The sequence below is a fragment of the Scyliorhinus torazame genome, chromosome 22 (genome assembly GCF_047496885.1).
Source record: "Scyliorhinus torazame isolate Kashiwa2021f chromosome 22, sScyTor2.1, whole genome shotgun sequence".
Classification (NCBI taxonomy): domain Eukaryota; kingdom Metazoa; phylum Chordata; class Chondrichthyes; order Carcharhiniformes; family Scyliorhinidae; genus Scyliorhinus; species Scyliorhinus torazame.
This window is the reverse complement of record NC_092728.1, coordinates 95,052,537-95,066,870: the sequence shown is the minus strand read 5'-3', so window position 1 is coordinate 95,066,870 and position 14,334 is coordinate 95,052,537. Positions and strand designations below refer to the sequence as shown.

The 14,334-nt window shown below is 39.6% G+C and overlaps 1 protein-coding gene across 1 annotated transcript in view; it reads left to right on the top strand.

The window, feature by feature from the left end:
- Window positions 1–13,959, top strand: part of fnbp1b (formin binding protein 1b) — a 311,579-nt gene extending 297,620 nt beyond the window's left edge. Inside the window, exon 18 of the mRNA XM_072488654.1 lies at window positions 2,562–13,959. Within this exon, the coding sequence (XP_072344755.1) occupies window positions 2,562–2,569 (8 nt within the window). The 3' untranslated portion in view covers window positions 2,570–13,959. The remainder of the gene's footprint in view (window positions 1–2,561) is intronic.
- Window positions 13,960–14,334: the final 375 nt, after the last annotated feature.

Here is a 14,334-nt window from a genome sequence, read left to right as displayed (position 1 = left end):
AATGCTTCATCCCACCCGGAACTATTTTATTCCCAGACCTTGCATCTCCTGCAACCAAGCCTCCCTCAATATTAGACCAACCTATTAATGTCCTCCACTTGCCTACTGGGAGGCTCAGAGGGGTCCCTGTTGGATATCTCCCCCCAGCAGCATAACTGAGATTTAGTTCAGCAGAGTGGTGGGTCAAGCTTACATCTCATCATCATTGCCACCAAAACTGTATTTGAATTTCATTTATATTCAAATAGCTTGCTTATTCGGGGTGGAAACTGACCTATGTTTGTTCCTTCATGGAATATATTTGTAGAGAAAATAAAAGTCCTCACTAAAATACCGTAAATTATTCTGTTCGTAATCATGGTAATAAATTATAGTTTGTACAGAATTAGCGAGAACAGTTTACAAAAAACCTGCCAACATGTAATTGCCAAGAAACATTTATTCATTTATAATTAATTTTTTTCAAAAATAATGGGTATTTGATTTTAGGAAAAAGTAATGTTTTTATGTTTTAATTATCAGAAATTTTAGGAAAATCTGTGCTTAGATTGCAAAACCAAGATTTTTTTTTTTGGGGGGGGGAATTATTGCTGTAAATCATTTCCATCATGTATGTTTTTGTAGTTTAATGTCCAAAATTGGAAGCATCATACTTTGCAGCGGCAGTCTTCTCAAGCTGATAGCTTTTTTTTCTTGTCAGTTCTGATTTAAAACACATTCTAATGTTCATTAAAAAGAAAATAATGTCAGCTTGTTTGTCTTTTTGGGACTAAGGCTTACTTTCTGAGGTGACAGTGTTGATTGTGTTTACAGCTGTTAGAAGATATAATTATTCAGATCGTTCATTTATTGTTAAAATAGAAAGTCCAGGAAGGTGATATTGGACCTCAGAACCAACAGTACATATATAGTGGGTTATGAGGTCCATGTGATAATCTATGATTAATCTAGGACAAAGGTTCGGCACAACATCATGGGCCGAAGGGCCTGTTCTGTGCTGTATTTTTCTATGTTCCATGTTCTTTACAAGGGAACAAACCAAACTACCGCTGGACACTAATACATCTGTCAACTTTTTTTTGGACTACAAGTTTAATTATTTTTGGGTAGGAGCCCTCGACTATATCTATTTTGATAAGTCTTCATTCTGCATTTGAAACCACCATCTCCTTAATCAGTTCTACTGTTCTGTTGAACATTTCCACAGTATATTTAAGTTCAGCCCATGGGCTTATAGTGAATCCACATCAACCAAGTCAAATTTAGCAGATTTCTATGCATCTAGTGGACAATTTAATTCTAGTTCGAAACCTTTGATTCTTTTATGTCTGTGGCAAGGTGCAGTGGTTAGCACTGCTGCCTCACAGCGGCGAGGACCCAGGTTCGATCCCAGCCCCGGATCACTGTCCGTGTGGAGTTTGCACATTCCCTCCATGTCTGCGTGGGTCTCCCCCCCGCAGCCCACACTAATTTTGTGTTGGAGAAACAGGGTACCCTCCACTCAGTACCAATGTATGCGGAGGGGAGTGGATACTCTTATTATTAAAACAGTTCACAACACATTTGTACAAAAAACAAATGGTACAAGCATTAAACTTTGTGCTGGAGAGACAAGATACCCTCACCTCTGTACCAACAGAAGGGAAGGGAAGGGACGTGGTGGGGAGAGGAGGGTGGTGAGGTTAAAAGGGAGGCCAAACTTCTTTCAATCCTGAGTGCACTAAACGCTACACCAACAACCAGTTTAAGGTTGAACTCGCAATGTGGCTCATTTACACTTGCTAGAAGCGACATACATTCATATGCAAGAGCCTGTTCTCTGCAAACAAAATCAATATGCCTTTTTTGGCAATCAGAAGGGTTGGAGGTCCAGTTGCAGGAGGTGCTCCTGGATCTGACAGTCCTCACCTCCTTGTAACTACCAGAACATAGCCATCCAGTGGTGAGTTCAAATTGGTGCACACATAGGAGGCACACAACCTCATTATGATATTTGAAGTTCCAACCCGCACCCCGGAAGCAGGTTGGCTTTCTGCCCCGCCCTACTGTCCATTAAAAGCAGAAGTGGGTGGGTTGGATTGAGATTCCGATTTTTCACAATTCCAAACTCAGGCCTGTCCATTTTTGGAGTTAGAATTTCCCATGAAATGGCCAATCGCACAAAGCATAAGTACTAATCGTTTTCAGGGTACTGTTCTGAGAATGTCTGCATGATATTCTTTGTTTGAATTAAAATTTATTTAATCACAAGTGTTAACGTTTCTTCTCTTTCAGTTCTCTGCTGGCTGATCTGTTTATTTCTAGGATATTTTAAATTGGGTATTCAGATTTCCAGCATTCAGTGTTTGACCTTTGCCTCAAATTTATTTAAGCCTTGGCGAACCATGCAAAAAGTGGCAGAGGTTTCCAGCTGGACCCAGGTTCCACCATTTTTACATCTTTAAAAAAGAATTACAAGATCTTGCTCAATGTTGCATCGCCTATAAGATTTCTAGAATATTTTTAACTTAGTCCACCATGTTGCTAACATATTGCTATTTCTACCTCTCTCCGGATTCTAGGTACCTAAGGTGGTGTGCTGGTCCAAGAATCACGGGGCGAGCTGGTATGCAAGGACACGTTCTTCTGCTTAACAATTTTTAAAATGGAAGATTAGCTGGATTATTGGCCTGGTTTGGTTTTTAATGATCAAAAGCAAAACAAGAAAGAGGGGGGGATATTCCATGAACAAAAGGTGCAAGTGCTTGCTATTTATTTTACGGCATGCCATCCATTGCTCTAATTAACCTGGCTACTTCTCCATGTTCAAAACAAAAGCAGTTTTCTGATGCATGCCACTGTTGAATTTGCCTCCCATTTTTAAAATACACAAAACAAAACAAAATTTGAATTTTGAAATCCACTTACCAGAATACACGTACTCCAAGACCACAGCAGTAACTGCGCAGGTAACTCGTCCTTAAAATTGACCTTAGACCCAGGTTAAAAGGTACTTCTGGGGGTGGGGGCAGGAAGAGGGGGAAATAAAGCAAAATTACATTGGTTAGCCCTTTCAATAGCAAGTCAGGGAATATTCTGGAGTCAGCACACAGAATTTCTGTGCACCCTGAATGCTACAGTCCTCAAAAGATTTTAATTTTCTGACTCATGTGGCTTCTGAAACCTTGTGGCATTTTCATATGTCACTTTTTGTTACTATGCTTGCATATGTTGGAAATGCAATATGCAGTTCTTTTTCCTACCAGGTAAAATTGTGTGAAGTGTACGGGAGCTGCTAACAATCCACTCTGTAACTAACCATTAAGAGAGGTGCGGTGGCTTTTCATCCATTCTGCTCAGCTTTGCTGAGGTTTTTTAAAAATAAATTTTGTATAGTTCGAATTATTTATTTTCTTCTACTTCTTGATCTCCATGCATCCCCAGCCAAAATAAATCTATTAAGGTCATATAACACTCTCTCGTTGTGCCCAGTAATATTATTCAAATAAAATGCCGGAGGGTTAGAGCCATATTTATTTACTTATAGCCACTTAACTCGGCATCATGATGTGACATCTTTGTATCTACTGCAGGTATGGTTGATGCACATTTTGGTGTGAGTGATGTTTTCAATTGCCAAAACATGAGAAATTGAAATTAGACTGAATTAACCTTGCTAAATGCATTTGTGGTCATGTAGTACATACATCTGATATGTGGTAGATTTCTCTGTTACCATCACATCATTTATTATTATTTTGTTTATAGCACTGCCCAATATCAAACTTCAGTCTACTTTTTCTGGTCTGCATGCTCGCCCTGTTGCTCTACCTGTGCCCACCTTATGAGGGTCGCTGCTTGGGACTCAACAGCACATTTTCCTTTGTTTTCATTTGGTTGACTAAATGGTGTAGATTTGCTGGTCATGTGAAACTTATTTTGTTTTTTTGCGTGTTTACCTGTATATTTGTTGGGAGTTTCTGCTAAACGGGAGCTGCATCCCTAAAGCCGCCACCAAGCCATTGTCTGCTAAACTATTTAATACGGTTTCAGCTGTTTGTGACTACTTTCTCCACTTCGAAACTTCAGGGAAAAATACAAAGGCAGGAAAGCTAATGGTTTACATTCATAGTGCACATAGAGCCAGTAATGAGAGATACTGGGAAACAAATGATTATAATAACGTAATAAGGCTTCCAGCGGGGATTTTTTTTTACTTTACAATTTTTCTGCCTATCCTAGATTATCATTTAATGTTATTTTAAAGGGCCACACTTTCAAGCAATGGCTTAACGTTGTAGCTTGCAGTTAGGGGACAGCAGTGAATACCAGCTCCAGCATGGTGGATTGGCCATGCTAAATTGCCCTTAGTGTCCAAAACGGTTAGGAGGGGTTATTGGGTTACGGGGATAGGGTGGAAGTGAGGGTTTGATGTGGGTCGGTGCAGACCCGATGGGCCGAATGGCCTCCTTCTGCACTGTATGTTCTATGTTCTGTGATGTTGCAGTAAAACAAACTGATGATGGAGACCATGAGTAAAGTGGGGTGGGTGAATGTGACCTACCACTCTAAACCTTGTACTATTCCACATGAGGTCGGTCCGGCAGCATGCTCTCAGGCCTATGCCAGTTGTATTCTGCAATCAAAACCAAAGGCAACAAAAAATACTTTTTTCCCCTCTGTAGAGATATGTTTGATCTCCATTCAGTTTCTTCCTGAGAATGACTGAGATTGGAAACTTACTTTAGAGGAAGAGATGTCTCTGTTTGTGTGAATGCACCTTTGTGCGCCCGTGGCGCAGTCTATTTGCACTCCCTAGAGATTGATATTGTATTCCCAAATTCAAAAAAAATTCTCAAATTATGTAGATTATTTAATTGAATTAACCAATGGCAGATATTAAATTGTCAGACACAGCATAATGCCTGACAATGTCAGTTGGCCTTTTGGCCATTGTCAAATGTCATGGAATGATCAGTTAGGCTGACCCGTTTGCTGCTACTAATCACCACTAAAGATGACCACAATACAGTAAAAAGCTACTTTCAAGGTATAGATCTTAGCAAGCAAATTGACAGTTCTGAATTTCCTGGACAGGTAATTATTTGATAAATAGTTGCATTATTTATTCAGGTATGAAAGCTAATTAAGCTAGAAAAAGCTGCTCTCAATTATAGTTCCAAATCAGTTTGTCTAAAGCATAATAATTTAAATTACTGAAGTATATCTTCACAGTGGAGAGTATTTTTTCAAATCCAGCTGAAACCTTGTGTTTATATCAGTATTATATATACAACAGTTGCGGGAAAAAAAACAAATACCTCATTGATTTATTTAACAGCAAAAGTACAGCTTCATTTTGTGTTGCACAAGCTTTTGGCTTACTCCTTCCAAATGTGTATTTTTCTCGCTAATTACCAATCATCAAGATTGATTGTTTCTTGTCTGAGATCCATTTTTTCTTTAATGGATATGTGATGATTACAGTTCTTCTGTTTGATGTCATTGTTTTTTTTTAGATGGATAGCTACATTCAGCACCATGGGGCCATGGTATCAGGGTGTTAAGGAGAAACTGGAGTCTATGGTACATCAGAGCATAAGATGTTAGTTGGTAAAGAATATTTACATCTTGAAGGGGTCACAACTGAAGGTTGAAACCCCAAATTTAGAAGATTATAGTTAAGAAGATTATAGTTTGCTCTGCTGGTCCTTCAAATAAAAAGAATTTGGTAAATTGAATTAGGACTGGATTAGCACTAGATTTTCTTAGCAATCACCTCTGCAGATTAACATGCTCCATTTTGCATTTGAGTTCAGTGGTCCAGAAAGAGTGGTAATAGTCCTATTGCATCAAGTTAAACTAAACTGAGGTTGAATCACACATCCTTGATAATTTATTTAATGGGACTTCAACAAACATACAACCTAAATGAACAACATAGGGTATGGGGTATGTATCTTTTTTTTCCCATGTAATACCCATACAGAATTTTTTAAAACATTTTTCTGTGAAGTACTGAAGTGCAGGGGAAGTGTAGAACAATGCAATGCAATTGTTGTTTACTGTGTTACAGAAGCCCTTTCCCAATTCAATGAAGGCTGCTACATGCAGCAAAACGCCATCTATTGCAAACAACATAAAACAGATCCCTGGGGCGTCATTCTCCGACCCCCCGCCGGGTCGGAGAATGGCCGTTGGCCGCCGTGAATCCCGCCCCCATGAAGTCTCCGCTCCCGGAGATTGGGCGGGGGCAGGAATCCGGCCGCGCCGGTTGGCGGGACCCCCCGCTGGATTCTCCGGCCCGGATGGGCCGAAGTCCCGCCCAGGAATTGCCTGTCCCGCTGGCGTAAATCAAACCTGGTATTTACCAGCGGGACCAGGCGGCGTGGGCGGGCTCCGGGGTCCTGGGGGGGGGGGGCGCGGGGCGATCTGACCCTGGGGGGTGCCCCCACGGTGGCCTGGCCCGCGATCGGGGCCCACCGATCCGCGGGCGGGCCTGTGCCGTGGGGGCACTCTTTCCCTTCCGCCTCCGCTACGGCCTCCACCATGGTGGAGGCGGAAGAGACTCTCCCCACTGCGCATGCGCGGGAAACTGACAGCGGCCGCTGACGCTCCCGCGCATGCGCTGGGAAACTGACAGCGGCCGCTGATGCTCCCGCGCATGCGCCGCATTTCCGCGCCAGCTGGCAACAAACGCCATTTCCGCCAGCTGGCAGGGCGGAAATCCCTCCGGCGTCGGCCTAGCCCCTCAATGTTGGGGCTAGGCCGCCAAAGATGCGGAGACTTCCGCACCTTTTTGCCGGCGCGATGCCCGTCTGATTGGCGCCGGCTTTGGCGCCAGTCGGCGGGCATCCCGCCGTTGGGGGAGAATTTCGCCCCTGTTTCTTCCCCCCGCCCCTCCCCCATGAGGACCGAGTGGGAAAACATCATATATTTCTCAAAGCAGGGCAGCACAGTGGTGCAGTGCTGTCTCACAGCGCCGAGGTCCCAGGTTCGATCCCGGCTCTGGGTCACTGTCCGTGCGGAGTTTGCACATTCTCCCTGTGTTTGCGTGGGTTTCGCCCCCACAACCCAAAGATGTGCAGGGTAGGTGGATTGGCCATGCTAAATTGCCCCTTAATTGGAAAAAATGAATTGGGTAATCTAAATTTACAAAAATAAACAATATTTGTCAAAGCACATTTCGTGATTTTTCTTTTCTCCTTTCCCATCTTTCCTTCCCGATTCCTATGGAAAGGATGTTTGACATTATAATAGTGTAGCAGGGATAAGGAACTCAGTGTAAAATGATTGGAGCTTATTCTGTCATGAACTTTTGGGTGGAAGCAGTGCCTGGAGATAGTGAGAGACACCTGCCTTGTATGAAAGTGCGTGGCATTTATCCAGGAGATGCACCCCACCCCCACCATCTGCCCTTTTTCAGTAACACATAAAAAAACATGGCCTCACTTTTTGGCACCTTTTTCCTTGGATACAATTTATTTACCAGTTTTTCCAATCGGATATGTTGTATCTTGAGATTATGTTATTAAGTGTGCATTTTGAGCTGATTATCAAAGGCAGCAACAATACAGAGTTTCATAATGGTACATTCAAATGAATGAGAATGAATTATTGCTCGTGGGCTGGGATTAAGAATAGATGGAAAGTAGGAGGTGGGATTAGTAAGCATAATGGAGTTTTATTTGTAGGAGAATGATAGTGATTGGTGAATAAAACTGAGGATTAGCTTGTGTAGAACTAAGTTGATTGGAAGAAAATTGCCTTCAGATTTCCTCTATTGGGATCTCTGAAATCATTTTCAATAAATTTGATTTGTTTCACTGTTTGCTAGCTCTTCTTTGATAGTGGAGAATGGAATAGGTGCTGTAGTAAACTGGTCGCTGATCTACAATGGACGCATATCACTTGGGTGTTAAATGCAGCTGAATAAAGTGAAGGTCGACACGTAACAATAGTAGCAAAATATTGAGCAGTAGATTTAAAGCACAGCCAACGAAACGTGGATTGAAACACAAATGCAGCCTGCAATGACATCAGATAGAATGAACCACAAAAAGCACCACTAAATCCGAATGAACACTTTGTAAGGAATAATGCACATGAACAGCCGAAGAGAAAAATGTGAGTTATAATTACCAGAATGTTTTCCCTTAGGTAGGAGTCATTTTTTAAAAAGCTACAATGAAATGCTGATATTTTTATTATTTATCTGACTGACTAGGCCCTGGATGAGCTCAGCACTTGTTTTTGTGTTTGCTGTGACCTGTGCTTTTCAGTTTTGGGTTTTGTCTATCCCAATCACGTGGAAATGTGGAAGCATGGCTGCAGGGCTTTTAACAACTGTTTAAAAGTGAATAAGTTGTTTAAATTAATTTGGAAACGTACAAAGGCACTGCCAGTTGCAGAGTTCAATCTCTCCTGCTGGCGTATTGTCCTCTATATAATTGGGCGCTCTGAACATGAGATTCTCTGAATCACCTGAGAGCTTTGTTTGAAGGTAGGAGTAGCGGAGGAATGCATTGTGTGGCAGTGACATTATTAGTCTTTACACACTGTGAGGTGAAACATTGGTTTTCCTTCCGTGATGTTACTTATCAAAAAACTATTTGGAAGTCAGAAGAAGCAATTCAGATACATTTCTGAGAATGAAGCTGCTGTGTACCCATTAAATCATGGAATTGAACCCAGCCAAATTAACACATTACACTGTGGGATGGAAGAACCAAAATGAAAGTGGATGAAAAAGTGCATTGCTTTATTGTGTGTTTGCTGACTATCACTGTGTATGGCTTTTCACTTTGCATTGTACACTTGTTTGCACATTGTTGCTCCCCCAGAATCTATACTTGCAATCTTTCCTAGAATAAGTGAAATCCTGTTTTAATCAAGCAGTGTAGTTACCTCTGTTCGACTCACTGGTTGCATTATATTTTTTTCTCAAATCGCCTTGCAATTGAGATCTAGGGCTGAATTTTGCCTACCAAGGTGGGTAGCTCACTTTCCCATCTCATCAGACCACCATTCATAAAATCCATTCAAAGCTTTTAAATGGTTAATCTCTTACAGAAACGGAACAAATATCAAAGATCCCTTTTCCATTAATAGGCACTTTAAGCTGTCAAACAAACTGAATCAGAACACTCTGCTGAGATGATTTGGGCTTTTGAAATTCAACCAAACATTCATAATGACATTATAATTAGCCCTTGGGGAAATGTTACCAAAGAGTTCTATTGAAACTGCAAGAGTTTAAAGAGTAGGACAATTCGGATCATGACCTTCCCCCACCATTTAAGAGTACTTACGTCTACTCCATCAATTTGTGACTCCCACAGTGCGGGTTAAGACCCTTGAAGCAGCCAAAATGAGGGTTCGGCTTTGAGTTCAGAGGGCAATCTGCTGAATTTGGGCTTCCCTCCTTTATGAATCATGACCTGTCCTCTTTCCCCTACTGGCAAAAATTGGATCTGTTGGAAATGGGGGAGGGCTTTCCACAGCAGGGTCCCACCTGCCATTTCAAGATAATCTGCGGAGTCTTCCACACTCTGAAAATTAGGTCCCTAGTGTATATTGGAACATTTTGTTTAAATGCATGCCACTTTGTACTTATAATTAATTTCCACTCATAAAAGAGAGATGCAAGTTTAATTTAATTGTCAGAGATAATTCTATGAAGGAGGTAGTTCTTGATTTGACTTGTGACAGTGACAGGATATTTAAAATGTCAACCAGCTAGCAGATGGTTGGTGTTTCGGATGCCTGCAGCCAGTTCAAACTGTTACAGCCTGTATTTTGGACTATTTTACATTACATTAAGTTCCTGGTGAAGTTGTATTAGAAGTGCTAGTGTTCTTCCCACCGGCACTCTTATAATGCCAAGGACTGTTTCCAATATGTTTTTTTTTAATTGACTGAGGCAACTTCAGATGTTTTTTTCCAGTTAAATCCCAACAGTGCAAAGCTACTTGCTGAGTTGTTTTTTTTGCTAAATTTACTTTGTTCCCCAGTCTCCTGCAACTTTCCTTCCTTACCATCAAATCATGTGTTTTGCTTGTATTTTTTTAACTCTGTCAACTATGGTAGTTTACTGAAACACACTTTCTTGCACTGATTCTCCAACACTCCCACAGATGAATTTTATTATTTTAAATCTGGAACCTTTTTTCTGTAACTTGCCTTTGCAGAAAGGGATCCAAGAATTAAAATTAAGCCAAACTGTGTTGTATTCTTATTGGAATTAACTACACTGTGCTCACTTGGTTTCTATTAATTAAACATATACTTAAATGTTCTTATTTTATAGATGATAATCACTCTTGTCCTTGTTTACAATTAATGCACACATATGTGGCAATAATTAATATAACTATGCATAACCAACTGAAAAATGTCTCGAATAAGTTGCCTATTTTAAGAACAGATTTGTATTTGCAAAAGAAAGTTTCTTCAAAGGTTTGTCATTGGCAAATTCACTTGTTTATATCTTATCTCACATTGGTACTGCAAGTGGCCTAACATGTCAAAACCACCTCACCCCAAGAAGTGAGTTAAAAGTAAGCCTTCTGTTTGATTTATGACCAGAAATCACAAGGATTCCAATGCTAACTGGTCCTGAGTCCTGTTTGTTACCATTCAATTGATATAAAGTCAGGTTTCCAGTGGAATTTAAGAATGCATTCAGAAATAACAATGCCACGAAAAATAGTATGAATGTCCATAAGTAGGGAGACACAATTTACCCTGTTCAAAATATTTTACAAGTCCAATTGCATAGCACTTTCTAGTTACCAGATTTAATCAAATGGTTCAACTAACAAGAAAAAACATTTTGCAATAGGAAGCAACTGCCCCTTTGGCTTAGGACAAGACGATCCCTTGAATATTTTGCGCCGAATCCACCAAATTAACATGAAACAAGCAACAGTGTCATAATATAATACTCAATTGTTTATTGACACATTATGGGTGTGGGTGGTCATTATGGGCTATATGTTGTAAAATGATTGAACTATTATCAGACTTTTAGCAATGCCCAACCTCCGGAACAGAGATTTTAATGTTTTACAAAGCTTGACATGCAAAATCCTAGGAAAGGTGGCAAGTATTGAAGATTGAGTCCATCAGCTGCCAGCTCTTGTTTACAGAAAACTGCTCTTCACTGCTACAATGTCAACTATTTTTAGAATGCACTATAAAACTATCAGTCTTCAAGTTCTATCCTTATAATGGGGGAAATTTTAGTTACACATATAAGAAGGCTAAATTAATAGCTAATTGTTAAAAGTTAATTGGATTCCACAATGTAATTCTTGATGGGGAGTATTATTGTCAGACAAAGGTTGTGACTATTTGTAATATTCATGATAGACTGGTATTTGAGGAGCAGTAGCAATTAGAATGTTTTAGAAATGACTGCTGTTATTTTACAGATGAAGTCAAGGATCTTATTTTAGCATGTGCATTAACTGGCGTCAGAAGACCATTCATTTTGTGCTCAGAGTAACGTCATGGTAACTTGAGGAATCCATCCTCAGTTTTTTTTTGCCAATAGATAGATTCTTGTTATGTACCATACAACATGAGCCAGAAGCAGGAATATTATGATTAATATCTTACTGTCTTTTAGCCCCTTTCATTGTGTAAATATTTCAGAGCAATTTGATGGAAAAGCAACTGGTTTTAAAAGTTATGTCCTTTTTTGGTCGAAGATTACGAATATTTGTTGCTTATGCATTGTGTTTTAATAGTGTACCTTCCTTCTCAGCCACTTTTGACCTCCAGAAATAGCCAATTAAAGCCTTAAACATGGCTTTTTAATTTTTTTTATATATATATATATATATAAATATTATAATTGTGCACTTTTGTTATGCCTTGTTTCTGAGCACTGAGTTAATTTTGTTTTTATAAAGATTTTACCCTGTATAATGTGCCAACATGAATGTTCCAGTTTATACAACTGTAAATGCTGTGCTGTTTTTACATTTTGGGGAATGATGTTGAAGACCCCCCCCCCCCCCCCACAAACACCCCACATGTAAAACATGGTATTGGTATCCTAGAAATCTGAAATAAAAACAGAAAATGTATCTGAATAAGAAAGGCAGACAAATATTTAATCAAAACTGATTGTCCCTCCTCTTGATGTGATTTTACAGTAAAACTCACTGCAATTGTTGCCCAAGTTCTGCCAAGGAACAAAACAGTAGAAATAAATTGAATGGTGGGGTGGAAATTAGGTGTATTAGAGTTCTCACTTGATTTGAGCATTTGCTTCCAAACATTTACTTTTGTTGGTACACCATATAGAAAATGAACCACCTATCTCTTTCGTTTGTACCCATATCATGTTTTACACGTGCCCAATTTGGAATTGCTCCATACAGGCCGAGAACAAATATGCCCACGGGCACTTTTTTGTCTCATTGACTAAACTTACCAATTTTTATATTAGTGAGCTGAGCAAATTGTCATGTTAAAAGGAGCAATTCATTGAGTGTACTGAAGTCATTGCATTTCACTACCTAGGTGCAAAGCAAGCAGTGGCATTGAGAGTAAAGCATCGTAATATTCCAAATACATAAAGCCACATGGAAACTCGAATTGTATTTTATTAAAATTGTGATGAGGAAAAAAATCATATATTTTTCAAATATGAATGCAATGATGCAGGAATATCACCTGAATTAACTCCAGATTCTTACTGTGTACCTATTAAAGGGAGAATCTCTGAGTGTCAGTGATCTTTGATAGAGTTGGACATTTGGCGACATCCCAGAATGCAGGAGATTTTCAGGCTGCTCTGTTAACATGTTAAGCCTCGTAACTCTGAGAGAGACAAGAATTAATACAGAGCTTAAGAAAAATACATTTACACGGATAGGGAAAGTACACTGAACAAAACAGTTATAAATATATTTTTTTGCAAAAAAAAGTGACTATTTGAAATAATACCTGTTTTACAAAGCACTGCCTCACTGCCTTTGTCACCTGCCTGGTTTTGAAATAAGCTTTCTAGAAATGTCAGTATGCCAACTAGGCACCAAGGTACCATTAGGTACCTAATTCGTCAGGTGGGAAACCCACTAGATCAGGTGGAACCCTGATTTTACAGACAAGGTAATATTACTTGTTAATTTCAATGGAGAGTAAAATTTGGCAAAGTATAAAACCAACATTAGCCGCCAGGCAGTTTCCTGATTGGAGGGAGAAGTTAATATTGTCCCCATTGAGCAGGGTGTAAAATCAGCAATCCACCTGTTCCACAATTAAAACTGCTCGCTAAAAATCTAAAGAAGAGATGATAACTTAAAATCTCTTCTTACCTATTCATTTCTGTATTTTAAGATATGAAGGTGTTTTAAAGTTGTCAATGATTTTCATCATCAGCAAAAAAAAACATGAATCAGAGCCACTGAGCTATCCTTATGTTGTCGTCCTCATTTGGCTTTGGACTTGCCGAAAGTTGGCAATCCTACTGCTCTGTGCCCTTTAGAGCACTCTTAGTAGGACACAGCACATGACCTGATGTAATTGATTAGGAGTCGACTTATGTAACTGCAGATATCAAGATTGAAATGTACTCTGAACACTTGCTTAAAGAACTGTATCACCGCTACTTAGCAGCAATCAACTCAAGTAGAAGGAATGAGACCAAAGCGGCAATAGAAGATCAAACAGCATTTTGGTGTCCAGAAGGAAGGAGCAAAACTTAAAATTAAGAAATCAGCAACCCTCCATGGAAATAAAGTGACAAAATATTTACATATTTCATTCTGTGACAATAGAAAGCTTGCACTTCAGCTTGTGATTTAACAGGTTTTTTTTAAATTCAGTGAGTTTTGCCAAACATGAAAAGATAAACACCGCCATAAATGCAACTTGATTTCCCTTTCTAACAGTTTAAATGAACAAATCCTAGCTTGAAACAAACAAATGAAAAGCTTAATTAAACAGCTACTTTGAAAATGTGAAGATTGAATGTGTGGACTTCATTTCCTGTTGACTTAGAAGCTATCGAGAAAACTACTTGAAATGAGAAATATAATCCCACAGCAGCCTAAATGTTTTTTACACACAGAAAAGTCTTGCATTTAACTAATACTTCCTGTAATACTTTTTTAGTTGACTGACTCGGAGTAAAATTAATTAAAGTAGGAAACTTTCAAGCACGAAAAACTGCTGGAAAAAGGGAGTGCAAAATGATTATGGTTTAGGATGCGATTTAGCGGAAAGGTTTCTAAATGTTATTTGTGGCGGGTTTTGCTGGAAGTTTCCCGCCGGCTCTGCCGATGAGTTCTCCACTGCTAACTAAGGGCACTTAGTCATTTTTTGGGGCCCTGGGGAGTT